The sequence below is a fragment of the Petromyzon marinus genome, chromosome 54 (assembly GCF_048934315.1).
Source record: "Petromyzon marinus isolate PM22_M1 ecotype Great Lakes invasive population chromosome 54, UKy_Petmar_22M1.pri1.0, whole genome shotgun sequence".
Lineage (NCBI taxonomy): Eukaryota > Metazoa > Chordata > Hyperoartia > Petromyzontiformes > Petromyzontidae > Petromyzon > Petromyzon marinus.
This window is the reverse complement of record NC_133720.1, coordinates 3,518,459-3,536,305: the sequence shown is the minus strand read 5'-3', so window position 1 is coordinate 3,536,305 and position 17,847 is coordinate 3,518,459. Positions and strand designations below refer to the sequence as shown.

Here is a 17,847-nt window from a genome sequence, read left to right as displayed (position 1 = left end):
AAATGAACGCTCTACAAGCTCCGCAGACGAAACTCGATGGTTGTTTTGCCTTTGCGGCAGTGTTTTTCTCTCCTCCGCAGACTCGCTCCGATGTCCCTCGAGGCGATGTTCTCTCCTCGAGAACTTTTCCTTCTGTTCATCGGTGATCGTAATCTGGCACCTGCGATGTTACGCCCTCCCGGGGCGGATGACAGCATTCGCCATTCGTCTTCGGCTTTGAAATGAGAGTCACAGATGCGCGGTTTAATAGATGGCTGGCAGCGTCGGGCGCATGGAGATGTCTTGATCAGGCGCCCGTTGATTTACGAGCAATCACGGAGAGTTATTTGACGCGGCGGGGGTGGAGTTGGTCGCCAGCATATCTGTGTGTTTGCGTCGAGTTTGGCGAGTGAGCGAGCCAGTGGGGACACGGCCTGCAGGAGTCGTCAAAGCGCGCGGTGGTGTCACTCGTGAACCGCGTTGGAGCGAAGCGTCGGCAAAGCTGCCGTCTTGCAAAAGTCACAGAACCTTTGTTTCCGATGGGCGTATGCATGTTGGCCTTCTTTCGCGCCGTACGTAGCCAACCGCGCAATGCGGAGCTACGGGGGAAGGACAACCAACTGAACACGAACATCGGTTCCAGAGAAATGAGTTTGCAGTCTAGGAGTGAAGTGCGCAGCTCCGGTGGCTCCCCGATTTCGCATCTGAAAGCGCCGCGCAATGCTGTGTTACCGTCCTTGTTCGATCAACACCGATAAACGAAACTCACGCGCACCCGGGGGGGGGGGGGTTGCGTAAACAGTGTGTGGGGGAGAAAGTTGGGGGAGCAAGAAGATCTGCACGTTTGTCCGAGGACCAAGTGAGCCTCGTTTGCGTCCGTGTGTTTTTTGTCCCTCTTTATTTCCTCACATCTGTGATTCCAGCCTCTCCCTCTACCTTGCCAACCTCGTATAATAACCACATTCAGTTAAATAATTTGTCAACTTCTTTACAGGCTTTTTGTGGTTGTTGTTATTTTTTTTTATGCGGTCTCGGGTCTCTGTGCGTGCCGGCGTGCATGTGCACTCGCGAGCACAAGCAGGTGTCGGGACAAAGTTCCCCCCGTATGGCCTGAACAGACCGTTAGACTGTTGGTGCAAGTGCTCTTAGCGAGCAACGTGTGAAGGCCGGCACGGCACACGAGGGGGTGGGTGGCCGGCACCACGCAAGGCCGACTTCGTCTCTTTTCCAGTGGCGATGTTTGCTCTCACCGCACCAGCTACTCATTTGAGGCCTAGGGGAGGGCCCATGACACGTTCAGATAATCGTCACCGGCGTTCTGCCGTGAGCGGTTATTCGAACTCGCTTCGCCGGGTTCGTAGAGCAGGGCGCTAACCGCTACGCTACCGCAGGTACATGCATGCATGCACGCACGCGCAAACATCAGGCACAGGGAAGGCACTGCAACCGATTGCCTTGTGGCAGCTTCGTGGCCCAACAACTCAAAAAATGCCTTCTGGAATTTTACTTTCCTAGCAAACGTTGTTATTTTTAGCTTCCTTAATAGCCTGCAAATCAAATAGTTTTTTAGCTCAAGCTGAAACCTGGAAGCCCAGCCGACTCGTATATAATGTGTGCGTGTATGTGCGCGCGCATGTAGGTGTGTGTATGTGCTTGCAGGTGTGTGTGTGTTGTGGGGGAGCGACAGTGTGTACCAGTTAACTCGCTGCCCTACGAACCCGGCGGCCTGAGTTAGTATTTCCACTCATGGCCAACACCAGTGACGATAATCTGAACCAGTCCTGGGACTCCCCAAGGTCGACTCCGCCTCAAATGAGTACCTGGCGCGATGTGTAAATATTTCCACTTGGGAGACACGGGCGTGGTGCTGGGCCCACCCATCCCCTTGTTGTGCTGTGGCAGTCTTGAGAGGTGCTCTCTTAAAAAGCACTTGCCCCAACAGTCTGTTGCATTCTATACGGCAGATCTTTGTCTTTGTTTGTGTGTGTGTCTATCTATTCGTTTTTGTATACACGCTGTTGAGTGTAGACACACGCCTGTGTGTGCGTGTGCCTGCGTCTGCCATATAAATGCGTGCGTGTGTGTATATCTTGGTGCGTGGCCAGGCAGTGATGGCTTGCAGAGTCGTGAGCAAAGCGGTGCGCCTGATTCCGGCCCTGTTGTGACCGCTGCGCGGAGAATTCACAGGGCTCCCCGATTCTGTTATGTCACCGTCCACCCACCGCACCCTCCTCAGGTGTTTTGGTTGGAGCCTAATGAGGGCATATAAATGATGTGCGTGCGTGTGTGCGTGTGTGTTTGTTACTGGTTTTAAAACACAGTAGGGGGCACAGCCAGTAGTCTCAGTCAGTCGACCCGTGGCACCTGCTGGGTCTGCCGCGTGACCTCCTGCCAGCGGGCGTTCGACACTTCACGTGGCCTCAAGTTGCCCATAGCCTGGCACAAGCGTGGTGGTGACGTCACCGCCACTTAGTGGCGAATGGCGGTTGTTGTTGTTTGTTACTGGGGAGCGGCGGTGTGCGCTGTGGATTAGCGCGCTGCGCTCCGCTCACCGGCCGACACATGGTGACGAATATATGAGCTGGCGCCGGGCCCTCCCCTAGGTTGACTCGGCATCAAATGAGTGCCTAATGCGGTGTGTGTGAACGTCGCCACTGAAGAGACAAAGGCGCTTGGGTGTGGTGCTGGCCACCACCCCCACCCCCTTGTACCATGCCGGTCCTCATCGGCGCTCGTTAAAAGCGCTTGCCCCAAAAATTATGTTAAAGTTATACGCGTGATATCTGTCTTAATATGTCCGGGGTGATCCATTTATTGATACCACGCTGATTTCCTCTTTCATTCTCAATTAGGTGATTGAGTCAGTGTGACACCCGACAGATCCTTATCTTACAGGGAGAGTGAACCGATTTAATAAGTGCGTTGAGATCGGTGAGAGATGTGAAGAGAGCTTTGATGAATCGTGTTGCCCTCCTCTTAATTTCTCCCCCACCCCCCTCGTTATTTTCGTGGGGCATCTGTGTAAAAGGGATCGGCCCCCTGTGTATTTTTCCACACTTTTATTTCACTTGCCCTGTTGTCTGTTTATATTCGTTCAAATCTTTTGACGCTTAATATCTTCGGATTTACGAAGCCTTGACGAGCTGAAATTTTTGTACACGCAATCGTCTCACGCGACGAGTGACGATTCAAGATTTCATTTAAAGAACCGGTCCAGGTCCCGGCCGATCCTGGGCCTTTTCGTGTCTTGTTTTTTAACGTCAATTATTTTTTCATCTCCGGCTGCCACGAGACTCCCACGCAGAAATTCTCCCCGTGCGCCGAGCTCCCCTGGTGTTCAATGTTGGGATTTGCAAGAACGAATTGCGCCTTAAGGTGGAAACGCCACCTCTGGTTTCCGAGGAGACTTGGCGTGTGCTCATCGTGGGCTTCCCTGGGTAAATAAACGATAATTACATTCCCACGTCTTCTGTTTCCACCCCCCCCCCCACCGGCCCCCACATCAACCATCTAATTTTTCAACTTCGAAATTTATGAAGCGCTGCCGTGTTTCACAGGCAGGTAGAGTCAGCCAGTGGGGGGGGGGGGGGGGGCTGGGAAGGTGGTGACGTTGCTAAGTGGTCTTGGGTAAAAATTGGGTCGTCATTTGCAGGTGACATTTTCGAATTTGGCCAACTGGGCACCGTGACGCTGGCGGCGGTGGTGGCACGTGGCCCAGTTGCTCTACGTGCCGCAATCTTGGGGATCTTGGAACGTCCGCCTTGGAGCAGACGCACGGCACGGGGGGGGGGGGAGGGTGCGGCCGGGTGTTGCAAGCAGCCCGCATCAGTGGCAGCGGCTGAGACCACCTCCGGAACTTAAGGTTGACCTATTGCGGGCGAGAGGACGGGATGCCATCCCATCCAGCCAGCTAGCCAGCCAGCCAGCCCGCCGCTGGTCCTGTGATTGTAAGGGGAGGGGCCCTCATGAACTCTCCGCTGGGCGATGAACGCATGGGTTGCAGTCGGGTGCACGGGCATAAACCACCGTCACACGAGCTCTTGTCGTCCTCGTGGCGGTCATCCTCCGGTCACCCTCGGGCCCATGGCGAGCACCGCCACTGCGCCGGGGTGACCACTGTGAATTTTCCACCAAGTTGGCACTCGTTGTGTTCACCACTTCTCCTACTGCTCCTGGGCGGGTGTTGGACGAGGCCCGAGTTGTCCCTCCACCTCAGATCGGATTTGAACTCGCGACCTTCCAATCGCGAGTCACGTGCGCTGCGCTCATCCCCCTCCACCGCCTCCCCCCCCCCCCATCACTCCGGATGCGGCGGATACTACATATGTGCCATATTTTTTTCCCCCTCTCCCGACAGTTTTACTGCTGTCAGCAACCTCGGCATAATTACACGTGGATTTACGTGCGCGCTGTTGGCGTGTGGGCGCGCCGCACTGCGAGCGCTCCAGATGCACATAAATAGCCGCTCCCCCCCCCTCGCCCTCTACCCCCTCACCTCCCCCCCCCCCCACACACATGGCTGGCGGTGCCGTGAACCCACGGTCCCTGAAAATAGCGACCTCGTGTTCTGTGACATTACAGGTCTATTTTTTAGCTCGCGATGACAGCTGCGCACATTTTTGTGTGTCGCGCATCTTATGCGCGTTGCTAAAAATGACTTCTGGGCATATTTGCGACGGCGCTATTTGCGTGTCGAGGTTAAATGAATGTGGAGCCATATTTAATACGGGGCCAAGGCATTGGTCAGTCGACGTTTCTGTATTACGTCGTGTGTAACAATAATAGTAATAATTTATAGCCCGCTGTCAATCCACTGCTCGGTGGACGGTCCCTCAACGTCATGTCGCTGGTGGGGGTTGGTTTGACCGGAACTTCACCACGCTGGTCGGTGAAATGAGGGTGTCAACCCGTCGCTGAGGTTGGCGTCCTCATGTTGCTGTGCCCTAACCACTGCGCCGCTACTCGGCAATACACGAATAGATCATGTATGTTTCCACAGGAAAGCCTCGCCGAGTCTCTTAGACTCTCTTTCATGCGGGTGTTGTGTGTCTAGGCATCTCTAGCCAGTTCTGTTTTACCATTCGTCCGGACAAGATGGCACCACGAGATGAATTTCACTGTGACACCCATGTACGCACGTCCATGTACGTTGCATTCTTTTTCGCACCGTATGTAGCCAACCGTGCTAACCCGGAGGCGCACGGACAATATCTCGACGACAAAAAAACTATCATTCAAAACCAGACACCGCCGTCCCTGACGCATTAGCAACTCAATGTCCGTGGCCTCCCCCCAAGTTTCGGGCATTATTATTGTAACAGTGATTCAACCCATGGAACGCCTGTGGTCAAGGTAAGCGCGTGAGCGAACGTTAATTTTTGTTGGTGCAGTCTACGGATAAACGGACCGAGGCCCCGTCGCCCCCCAGTGGCTGCTCACGCGACAGCGTTTTAACGAGCGTCCGTGACCAGGAACTCGGAGGCTGGGTCCTTGACCGGGCGATGGCGACGGCTGCCTGCCGTCCCAAGCGTGCAGTTGTTCCCGGGCCCCGCCGTGTCTCCCGCGTGTTTCTCCCCTTTTATTTGTCACTCTCGCCCTCTTCCCGTCGCCGCTCGGTCACGGGGGAAGCCGGCGGTCAAAGTGAGACGTCACCCCCTGATGCCACCGCGCGCCCACATTTTTCACCGGGGCCTCACCGCCACCGTTCTACAACTGCCCAATTCGCACCGCGACCCCCTTCGCCGTGCTATTTTACATGGCGCGGCACGGCACGGCACAGCGGTCTTTTGAAGAGTTGGTTGCCCTTCGCCGGAACGCTTTCTCGTGAGAGCGCCTCGCGTAGACTCGTCACGGCGTGCACGAGAGTCACTTTACTGCTGCTGTTTAAAACTATTTTTTATTTGACCAGGGTAAGGCCCACTGACCTATATAGCTCTTTTTCAAAAGCGACCTGTCACAAATAATAGCTCAGCGTCGTGGGCTTATCATCGCGTGGAAATGTATCGCAGCCAAGTACTCTGAACGCACGCTGTTGATTATAAAACGTGGAGGGAAAAACTGGAGCACCCGGAGTAAAATCCACGTGACCACGGGGGAGAGAGAGAGAGAGAGACATGCAGACTCCAAATATTACAGGCGTCAGGGTCGGGATTGAACCCACGACCTCCCGTATACCAGGCGTGGGAGTTAACATCTCACCACCGCGCACCCTCATATGGTGAGCGTGTACGCCGGTGTATGCTCTACCGCCATTGTATTCCCGCCGTGCGATTGGGCGGCGCAGTGAGCTGTGCGCCACCGAACGGCATCGGCGGGTATCGTAAAACTACCGTGGAAAGTTATTTCGGGCGGCCTCTTATTCACACGCCAGGAACACAACACGTTGTTCGCGCCATGTTGTTGAGGGGCTACTGCCGCTGTGTGGCGTTATCTTGGTGTGGTCTGGCACTGTTTCGTTGTCGCTTACGCTGCCTTGCACAAGCTTGATATATATATAGACTAGCTTGACTACCCGGCTTCGCCCGGGACTTGGATTCACCACGCCCGGCCGCCTTTGTCTCCCCAGTGGCGATGTTCACACACACCACACCAGTTAATTGTTTGAGGCTGAGTGGACCTAGGGGAGGCCCAGGAGCGGTTAAAATAATCGTTACGCTTCCACATGCGCGGGTCACGTGACAGATTTGACGTCACAGCTCACTTGCCGTGCAAAAAATCTATGCATTATTGAGCTCCCCCCCCCAAAAAAAGTGTATTTTTATAATTTTTGCATGGTGTACAGTCTGGAAAGTACCCACATGGCAAATTTAAAGTTTGTTGCATGTCGGGAAGTACGCTAAACATTTTGAACAGACACACATAATCACAACTTTGCCTTTTATATATATGGAGACATATCTATATATTTTTTTTGCTTGACTTGCTACCCTTTTTCTCTATTTTGCACTCCCGTCGTCGATTTTTATATTTCTCACTGTTGTTACTTGCCGACCCCCCCCCCCCCCCCTCCTCCCCCCTCTCCGGGCCCCTCCTGGAGATATCTACGGAAAAACAAAGAGCCTCATGGCTCACCGGATTCCTCCTCCTGCAATCTCAATAAAGAGTGTGATTACGAGATCCTGAACGGGCATGGGAAACCGGTGCGCGGTCGACTTGGCGGCGTTGGCGGCGGCGGCGGCGGCGGCGGCGAACGCGGCGGCGAACGCCATCTAAAATAACACGGCCGCGGTGGTCGAGCTGCCCGTCGAGATTGCGAGAATGTGACGCTCTCGGTGTGGGGGACGCCACGTGACACGAAATGCACGGGCGGGAGGAGTGATAGAGTTGTCACGGTCACGCTTTTTTGCTGCCTGTAAATCACCTCTCGTGTGTGGTAGTCTTATTATTTGTTTCTGGACGACCTGCAACTTTCCGTAATTGTTTTTTTTGTGCGCGTGTGTTCCCGTCGTTCACAAGAGGGTGTTTGAATTGGGTTGAGATCGGTTACGTCAATTGCCACCGATGATTTTCCTTTCTTTTTATATATATATGAGAGAAAAAAAATCTCGCTTCTGGAATTTGCCAAAGTAAAGCGACTTAACAAAAGTTATTACGACCATATATTTTTTTTGGGGGGTGCGGGGGGGGGTTGTGCAGTGGTTGGTGACTAAGCTGAGCCCGTAAAACTCGCTTCACTTCAGAACGCCATTAAATCATGTGCTGGCGGCCCGGAAATCCAACCCGGGATCTCGGCAGTGCCAGCTAAATTCTCCCGATGCACTATTTATTATCCCTCCTGAGTAACCTGGCCACCTCTGAATATGAATACTGTGTTATAAAACTGTGTTAATCTCAGGTCTCTTTTTGTTTTTGTGTTGCTTGGAGATGCAATAGCCGTAGCACTCTTGATATTGCCCACGGCTGCATCTTAACGCTACAAGCCTGATCACTGGCGCAAAATTCCTGTGCACAGCCAGGAGCCTGTTCTTGCCAATGTGGAACACGGCCGCTCGACAGTTTTTATTTGAGGATCCAAAGTTCGAGTTTCACGTTCATTTTGTCTTAACGAGGCGAGAGCTCCCCAAGAGAGGAGGATGAGTCTCATTGGCGAGAGTGACCTCTGGGCGCATTAGTCCGCCAGTATGGGGCGATGGTTGCAATGTATGACCCCGATTGAGTTGTTTGGGGGGGGTAATTTAATGCCAGCACACAATGGGCCAATGAGGTCCGGGGGATCTTTGATGATCACTGTGAAGCGGGCGACGCGTCGTATTTTTTGCGCAGTATTAATCAGGGCGGCCCCTGGGTTCGAACCGTGAACCCTCTGCAACAAGCGGGGTTGAGGGCGCTTGCATTAGGCCGCGTCGCCATCCCCGAGGCAAGTTGGTTTCAAGGGCGATGCGTAATATTATCAGAGCATGTTTTATTTGGCATATTTTGCCACAAGTACTTGTGGTTAATGCAGACTTTATTTTTTTGCAAAATGTATCTATTTGGTGTTTGAGCATCTTAACACGACTCCTGTTTTTAGCCAGGAAGGGTAAAACCTCTTCTGATTTTTCGTGTTCCTTCATGATTTTTGAAACTGGACAAAAGGTCCCACAGATATCCACGACGTCGTCCACGACGACATCTAAATAAGAACTCGACAACCACGGCTGACTTGTGCAGCGCCACCACACTTGGGCCGTCGTAGCTCACTGGCCAACACCGGTGACGATTATCTGAACCGGTCCTGGGCCCTCCCCTAGGTCGACTCGGCCTCAAATGAGTACCTGCTGCGGTGTGTCGTAAATATCGCCATTAGGTGAGACAAAGGCGGCCGGGCGTGGTTGCTGGCCACCCACCCCCTTGTGTGCCACAGTGCCGGCCTTCATTAGGTGCTGCTCGCTAACAGCACTTGCCCCTACAGTCTGTGAAGGCTACACGGGGGATCTTTGTGTTTTTTTTGTACGTGTGAAAAGCTCGTGTAGTGCTTCATGTATGATGTGTGCGTGTCGGTAAAAGTGTACTGTATATTATGTATATACTGTAATGTATGGAAACAGGCTTATCAGGGGGGGGGGGGGGGTGGGTGGTCTTTATCTTTGTCTTTATGCATGTTAAACTGCTTTGGCGCCGTACGTAGCCAACCGTGCTAATCGTAGGTGCGGTGTGGTGTGTGGTGTGTGTGTGTGTGTTTGTGCCATCCGTTCCACAGCTTCGGCGCTGGCGACACAGGCACTCGACTCGTACCAGGCAGGAGCGAGCCCCATCATATAGCGACGCGGCACCATCGTCCGGGGGTAACGAGCACCCTGGTTCACCTTGTTCTTGCGTGAATAGCGCGTCGCTGCCGTGCCTTCAACTGCACGGGACGACGACGCTTCCGCCGCCACAGTCGTTTGTTGCCCTTCCCCCCCCGCCCCCCCGCCCCCCCCCCCCCCCGCACCACCGATTGGCGCGGTCGGCTGCGTGTACGTTTGAGAAAGAAGTTCAACATCGTACGTGCGTGCGTGCGTTCGTCTCGTCTCGTCTCGTAAACTTGACGCTCGCGCTCGGGGTTAGTTGCATTTAGGAACGTGGCAAAATATTTTTGCCTTAACGGTTTGAATGGGTGCCACTCAACGAATGGGGCCATTCAGATGTGACAAAACTAATACCACGTAAAGCCCACTGAGCTATACAGCTCTTTTTCAGAAGCGACCTGGCTATCACAAATGATAGCTCAACGAAGTGGCCGATCACGTGGACATTTATAGCCGCCAAAATACTCTAAATGCATGACCTTGATTCCGAATGTGGAAGGGAAAACCGGAGGACCCTTAGAAAAATCCACGCGACCACAGATATTTATACAGGCGCCAGGGTCGGGATTGAAGCCCTGATCTCCTGTATACCAGGCGACGTAGATAACATCTCAAATGTTGACTCCAAATTGTAACAGTTCATTGAATCATTGGGGGGAGGTTGGGAGGTGGGGCAGGGAAGTGAATCATGACACACCAATTTATTTGTTTACTCTTATACATGCCATTTGTGCTTTCGGCATCATTCAATGAGACAAATATATTTAAATTTAAAACTCTAGCACCGAGCAGTGGCACCACCTATAATGAGTAAACAGCGACGTCCCAGAACTATTTTATGAATTAACGTTAATATTCCCTTTACATGAGGGGCATACTTTCGGCAGATGATCATTATTTCTTTTCTTTTTAACACAATACAATCATAAAAATATTTACGTGTTTTACTTTGGAGGTTAAATTTTCAGAAATCGCTGCACCCAGAAGCCACAGCATCTGCCATCACAGCCACGCGGTGATTGGCCGAAAAGCGGTCCCTTGTGACACAATTTCGGCCAATGATAGAACAGCTGCGCAAGCACTGAACTTCAAACGGGCCCCGCTCTGCTTTGCGTCAGTGAAGGCCAGAAATTGGCGAAGGAAATCCCTGGACAGCTGAGCGAAGATTGTCGCTCGGACAACTGCACAGACAAAGGGCAAAATATAATGGTAGCGTAGAGACGCCAAGAGTGACACTCAACAGATGGGTGGCTGCACGACAAAAAAAAAACAGAGGGATTTGATTAATCTATTGTTTTAAACTTCTGCCCTGCTTTGTAAAGCAGTAATTATCGCTGCAGTGTATTCTCATTTTCAACTTGACAATCGAACCACAGCGTTGAGGTTCGTCATAAACAAATGGTAAATTACACTTCGTCCTATATGCCAGGTCTACCGGTTGTCGTCGCCTCGCTGAACCCTCTTACCCGGCTCTCAACTCACGACGGTGAAGGGTTGTCGTGCCCTCGTCCAGGAGTACGTTGCGCATGTTGGTCGTGAGCAGGAATCGAACTGGGGTCCGCGGGGTTCGTAGCGCAGCGCGCTAACCGCTGCGCCGCCGCTCCCCAGTGCGGTATTGACGAGCCCTCTGCTGTACGCGTTGCCATGAACGGAGCCACACATCACACCTCCTTGGACATTTCCACCACACCTCCGATTAGCGCGGCGCTAATCGAAGGTGCAGGCGGAAGGAAAACAAACTGAACACAAACAGCAGTTCTAAACAGGCAGTGGCTTCTTAATATCGGAAAGAAGAGACCCATAGAGATTCATAAGAGACCCGTATAGATTTATAAGAGACCCATACCCATGTGTATATTGAACTTTCGCACCGTACGTAGCCAACCGTGCTAAGCGGAGGTGCGGGGGGAAGGGCAACGAACTAACAAACAAAAATCAGTTCTAAAGAAATGAGCTAAAAGCCAGCTGGTGGTGGGACACTGCAAACATGGATCTTGGTGCTCAGGTGGCAACGTTGCAACGACAGCTGCAAGCGGTCACCACATCATTGGCAGCGATGGACTGGTTCACCTTGACCTGTGCCTGTACTGCCACCAACGCCGTTTGGTCATTGTTCTCTCGGCTTCGGGGGACACACGGCAATGCCGCGTAGAGTGGGTAAAGGCTTACTGACAGGAGGTCATGGGACAGAACCAAAGTAGTGTGGCTGACGGACAGGAATGGCCAGCGTCCAGCCATGTGTACACTCCACACGAAGACAAAGATCCCCCGTATAGCCTTGGCAGACTTGGGGCAAGTGATGTTCGCGAGTACCCTATGAAGGCCTGTACGGCACACAAGTCGGTGTGAGTGGCCAGCAACCACGCCCGGCCGCCTTTGTCTCCCCTAATGGCGATATTTACGATACACCGCACCAGGTACTCATTTGAGGCCGAGTCGACCTAGGGGAGGGCCCAGGACCGGTTCACATAATCGTCACCGGTGTTGGCCGTGAGCGGCGATCAAACTCTGGTCGCCGGGTTCGTAGCGCAGCGCGCTAACCGCGACACTACCGCTCCCCACTGTGTACACTCTGCACACGCACATGTATACAAATTCCAACCACCGAAATCGCATGCATATACTCGAGCACATGCGCACAGATGCACTACACACGCGCGCACACTTAGCACGGACTTTTAATTTAGGGTGCATCGGTATGGCAACGGAAAACAAAACAGCGAAGAGCTACGCCCCTCTAATCAGGGTGTCACTGCTCCCCATCGAGGGTGCCCCCCCCCCCTCGTCTCTCCCCCTACCCTTCTAATGCACACAGCTGTTGATTATAATTAGGGTGCCCCTTGTGATGTTGTTATACATAGCAAAGTGGTGCTCACCACAACATCCCACTTAAAGCAGCCTGGCAACATGAGAGGAATGGGGTGGGGGGGGTGGCTGTTGGTCCTTTGCGGCAGCGGTGGTGGCAGCGGTAGCGGTGGACAGGAGCACATGATCTGGTGTTGATGGCATGCAATGTACGTGTATGCTGAACTTCATTCACACCCTATGTAGCTAACTGTGCTAATCGGAGGTGCGGGGGAAGGACAACAAACTAAGGACAAAAAGCAGTTCTGCAGAAATGAGTTTTCAATCTAGATTTAAAAGTGCATAGCTCCAGTGGCTTCCTAATATCGGAAGGGAAGAGCGTTCCAGACGGCCGCAGAAGCAGCGTCTGAATACGCGCGATGCGGCGACCGTCTGTGTTCAGTGGCTGAGCCAAAAGCCGCCGCTGCGAGGATGATGACCGGAGTTTGCGTGGCCATGGGTCATGCTCCTCTTATATGACGTCGTATCGACATCGTAGACGTGCAGATGGGTGACTCGTGGTGGACCTTGAGATGATTGAGCCACTCCCCCCGTTGGTCTTTGAGACGTCACGTTGTCCCCGGGAATGTAAATAGAAGGGGAATTTCTTCTGTCACTCGAAGCTGCCGTGCCTGACTCGGAGAAGAGTCATCCGCAATTTTCACACAATCTCCACACGTGTCCCCCCCCCCCCCCCACTTGATCTAGGCAGCATGTAAGAGCTAAAATATATAGATATTGTGCAGTGATAGATGCAAGGAGGTGGTAACCCAGACCATGTAAATTCTATTGATGTTTCCCAAATAAAATACATTGAATGTTATAATTATTGATGTAGGACCCTATTTAGAAAAAGCTTGAAATATCGGAACTGCTGTCACCCCATCACCCTTGGGAAGTTTCTAGATCTGGCTATTGAGATTGTATCCGTATATCAAATTATTGGTTTACAACGATCCACGCTATTGTTTCTACCCTGCAGGTCTTGTCTCTCTCCGCTGGTAGCTGGCTAAGTAAACCCCCTTCCTAAGTCTCACACTCTATACATTCTGCCACCCCTTTTGGCCTTCCATCCTCGTGCAAAATGGTCGCCCTTTACCCTTCGTGCCCTGGCAGCACGATAAGAGTTGTTGTTGTTACCTCGATCGTTGCACTTAACCCCTTACCCCGGTCCGAGACGTCTGCAAGTTGCAGTGTGTGGGGTGTCCCGTTCACCGCTGAATCTCGGAACGCGCAAACGCCTCGGCGTTCATTTTTAATTCAAGAGGCGTAAAGACGTACTCGCCGCAGAGAACCGTAGCGGACACGACCGCAGCTCTACGATAGCTGGCGCCAAGCTGTGCCACACGCCGTCGCGCATGGCCTTGTGGGGGAGCCTTCTCATCTGTACGTTCGTCGGAAGAAAGACCGGTGACGTGCACATGACGTACGTACGTCATCGGAACGGGAAAGGGGGTGAATAGACATTGGCGTGCTTTCCCTCCACGGCACAGTGCGGCGAGATGAAGGTGTCGCGCTGTCTCAGTCCCCTGGCATGGCGGCAAAGTATTTACCGCTGCCAAAACCGGTCGGGATAATAAGCGAGGCTAAAATGAAGCCGGTATTGCCCGCTTATGTAGCGCACAGAAGCACATTTCGTCATGTATTTAGATAGCATTAAATTACAATCATTATTACTATTGACTCTTCTGAACTCCCAGAAGGCCATGTGGCTGATGGGTTGTGTAAGAAACACGGATTATATGTGCAGGAGACCTTGCCGTCTTATTTATTATATTATTCATGTGATTATCTCCATATATATTAAAGGCAAAGTTGTGAATGTGTGTCTGTTCAAAATGTTTAGCGTACTTCCCGACATGCAACAAACTGGAAATTTGCCATGTGGGTACTTTCCAGACTGTACACCATGCAAAAATTATAAAAATACACTTTTGTTTTTTTTTGGGGGGGGGGGGGAGCTCAATAATGCATTTATTTTTTGCACGGCAAGTGAGCTGTGACATCAAATCTGTCATGTGACCCGCGCATGTGGAAGCGTAACGCATTGTAGTGTAGTGGTTAGCGCGCTGCGCTTCGAATCCAGCGACCTGAGTTCGATTCCCACTCACGGCCACCACCGGTGACGATTATTTGAACCGGTCCTGGGCCTCCCCTAGGTCGGCTCAGCCTCAAACGAGTAACTGCTGTGGTTTGTGAACATCGCCACTGGGGATACAAAGGCGGCCGGCCGTGGTGGATCCAAGTCCCGGGCGAAGCCGGGTAGTACAGCTAGTCTAAAATTAAAAAAAAGTATTATGTTTCATCTATTAGGAGGCCGAGCAGATGCCTTTTCTTGCCTAGTTCCTCTGCCAGGCTCCCTGGGCCAGGCCAACCAGTCAAGGAGGAGGAGGTGGAGGTTGCGTCGTTGAGTTTAAGGGTTGCACAAACAGAAGAAACTTAAGTTACTAACACGGGGCGCTGGATAACGTTTGGAGAATCCGACAGAGGTGCATGCGGGAAAGTCGCTCCAGTCAACTTTAGCGGTAGATTTCCTCCATTGAGTCATGAAGGCTCAAAGTTAGAATCCCAGCTGTGGAAGCTTATTTGTATCTTTTTAATATTTTCCTCAATAAAAAAAAAGCTTGCTTTATTTTCAGAACTAACATTTTACTGTTGAGAAATACATAAAAGTCAATACGGATTCATTTATATAAATTAATTTTCTCTGCGATTATTTTTTCTTACTTTAATTTTTTTTCTCGTTATTTATGTAATCTTTTTGCTAAGTAGTGGGGTTTTATTTTTGTACTTTTTGTACGGAACTGGATAATTCTGTGCAGCGTTGTGGGATGCAAGTGCATGAATGACGCTATATAAAATGCAATTATTCACCCCCAAGCTGGGATTTGACCTTCATGATGCAAAAAATGACGTATAATATATTGTGCTTTACTGAGACTATAGCGGTACGATCACTGGCATAGTTGCACGTAACTGCCTTAACCATGCAGTAAATGTTTATATTACTCACGTTTATGTTATTTAAATAGCTGCGTACACTACATGTTGTTGTCAAGTCTAGAAGTATTGCCTTCATGAATTGGCTGTAGTCACAAGAATCCTATCTGGATCAACACATTTGTGATCGGACTCTGCTGATAAGCCGCTGGGTTGCAAAAGAAGGGCGCATCGAACCGAGGGGTTGCCTAATTTTCTTCCCACTGTGGAAGCAAACCCCAGACGCGGTTCTCAGTCGGCACTCGGGGTATGTTATCAAAACTCCGTAGCATAACCGAAATAAAGTTCAACGCAACACCGGCCGGCCGGTACCAGGCCTCGGTCACTATGGTCACTGCGTTTGCGGCGCTTTCTGATGCGCTTCTGCGGCTGTCTGGAGCGCGCTCTTCCTTCCGATATTGGTGAAGCCGCCGGGAGCTACGTGCTTTTAAATCGTCTCGATTGAAAACTCGTTCCTTTAAAACTGATGGTTGTGTTTAGTTTGTTGTCCTTCCCCCCCCCACCACCCCGCACCTACAATTAGCACGGTTTGGCTACATACAGTGGAAAAGAAGTTCAACATGCATACATTAATCCCCCCCCCCCCCACTTTGCGCAAGAAGGGCTCACAAGTGACGTAATCACATCTGCCCCTCTATTTAAGGAACGATAAAGAAGGATTTCTCCACAAAATGTGTCTGTCGCCTGATGAGGCCGGTTGTAATTACTGGCTAAAACGGCGTACTCAGATTGTAAATGTTGTGGCTTGGCTCTCCAACACACCGCTGTGCTGTACTTGTGAAGAATTGGCCACGTTCTGTTTACTTAACAACCCTTACTAGTTGGCTGTGTCGGGTGGTGGCGGGTTTAACAACACATTTGTATATTTAAGTGATCTAATCCAAAAAAACCTCTATTATGGATATACAATTCAGTTCCTGCCACCCGAACACGGATGCTAATTGCCGAACTGTCCGGGTCAATCTTGGACAGGTGACGACCCTAATTTAAAACTGCTCGGCTCTGAATCCGATTTGAATCTAATTGAGCCGGTCATGATGCGGTCCAGTTAGAGATGAACGAGGCTGCTGGACTTCCCCCGCTCTCCGTGTAAAACTACACGGGGAACGAAAAAAAAACACACACAGCGTTTCACGCGGGGCGAAAGACCGTCTTCTGGCGGGGGGGGGGGGGTGTGCAGGGGGGGTGGGGGGGGGGAGCAAACCAAGCAACCTGAAACGACATTCACTCTTAAAGGCCCCCCCCGCCACCGCTCTCACCCGGCCTTCGAGCGACACTGAACCACAGCGTCAGGGTTGACTGTCCTTTATGTCCGTGCAAATGTTGTACGTGTTACAGGTCGCATCATCATCATCATCATATTGCATTATTATGATAACAGCAAAATGACTTATGGTATCTAAATCTGTCTATCTGTCTGAGGGTTCCCCCCCCCCCCCGCCCCCCCCCGAAATAGACTCGGCCTTAAATGAGTACCTGGCACAATGTGTGAAACATATCGGTGCTTGGGAGCCACACCATCCTGCACCATCCTGTGCTGTTCCGGCCTTAATATGCGCTCGCTAGCAGCACTTGCCCCAACAGTCTGTACGCCTATGCTAGCATCTTTGCATTGACGTGCGCGCGCGCGTGTGTGTGTGTTATGGTGGTGTAGCTGTTAGCGCGATCCGCTCCGCTACGAATCTCGCGGCCCGAGTTTAATTCCCGCTCACGGCCACCAGTCCTCGGCCTCCCCTAGGTCGACTTAGCCTCAAATCAGTACCTAGTGCGGTGTGTAAACACCGCCGCTATGGAGACAAAAGGCGTGGTGCTGGCCACCCAACCCCTCGTGTGCCGTGCCGGCCTTCACAGGTGCTGCTCGCTAGCAGCCCTTGCCCCAACAGTCTGTTAAGGCTCTACGGGGGATTCTTTGTCTAGTTTTTTTTGTGTCAGGGTCACAGCCTGAGAGCCGGTAAAGAGGGACGCCAGGAATGGCTCCTTTATGACTGACGGGCGGTGGGTGATTGTGCGCGGGCTCTTTTTTGTCTGTGCGGTCTCCACTACACAAGCCCCGCAGTGTAAGCAAAGATGTACAGAGCTGATGCCCTTCCCCTTTTTTTTCTGAATGGCAAGTGGCAGCACCAGATACGGCGGCCTGCGGACTAGAAGCCCCCCCCCCCACCGTTGTGTTGAGGTTTCCAATGGGGAGGGGGGAGGGGGGGGCTGGAAGGGGGTATTGCGGTGTGGGCTAGCAAAAGAAGAGATTTAGAACATGGCGACAGATAAAATGTTTTTTTTTTTACGGTCATGCGATTTGTTGTGGAACGTTTTTCGCCCCCCCCGCCCCCCTTCTCAAAATCGTGTCTATTCTTAGCGCTCCGCAAACGCGGCTCTTTCAACCGTGGCCCCCAGCCAACCCACGAGCCACAGAATGCCGCGCTGCGCGCCCGCCGCTACTGAATGAAAATATCCAATCTGCGTGCTATTTTAAAGCCGGGCCCGAAATGAAAGGGCGCACTCAAATGTGATATCTTGGCGCGCACATCTGACGGGATTAATTGGAGTTTCGTGCCCGTGCACCCGCTGAACTTATTTTTCAGGGAAGTAATTAGGCGTTGCTTTGTTCGATAATTAAAATGTTTGTTTACCCTTTCGTCTCCGTTATTTTTTGTTGCCACAACGGCGAGCGGCTTTCTTGTGGAGGGTTACAGAAAGTCATTGTGGGACTTCCAAAAGTGAACGGAGCGTGACGCTCGCGCTCTGCTGTAACCACGTCTCA

The 17,847-nt window shown here is 51.8% G+C and overlaps 1 protein-coding gene across 2 annotated transcripts in view; it reads left to right on the top strand.

Moving 5' to 3' along the window:
• The window catches only part of LOC116954089 (nuclear factor of activated T-cells, cytoplasmic 3-like), a 148,431-nt gene that overhangs the window by 118,030 nt on the left and 12,554 nt on the right, over positions 1 to 17,847 (top strand). For both annotated transcript variants that reach the window (XM_032974516.2, XM_032974515.2), the window contains exon 14: positions 9,158 to 9,242. In XM_032974516.2, the coding sequence (XP_032830407.2) occupies positions 9,158 to 9,219 (62 nt within the window). In that variant the 3' untranslated portion in view covers positions 9,220 to 9,242. The remainder of the gene's footprint in view (positions 1 to 9,157; positions 9,243 to 17,847) is intronic.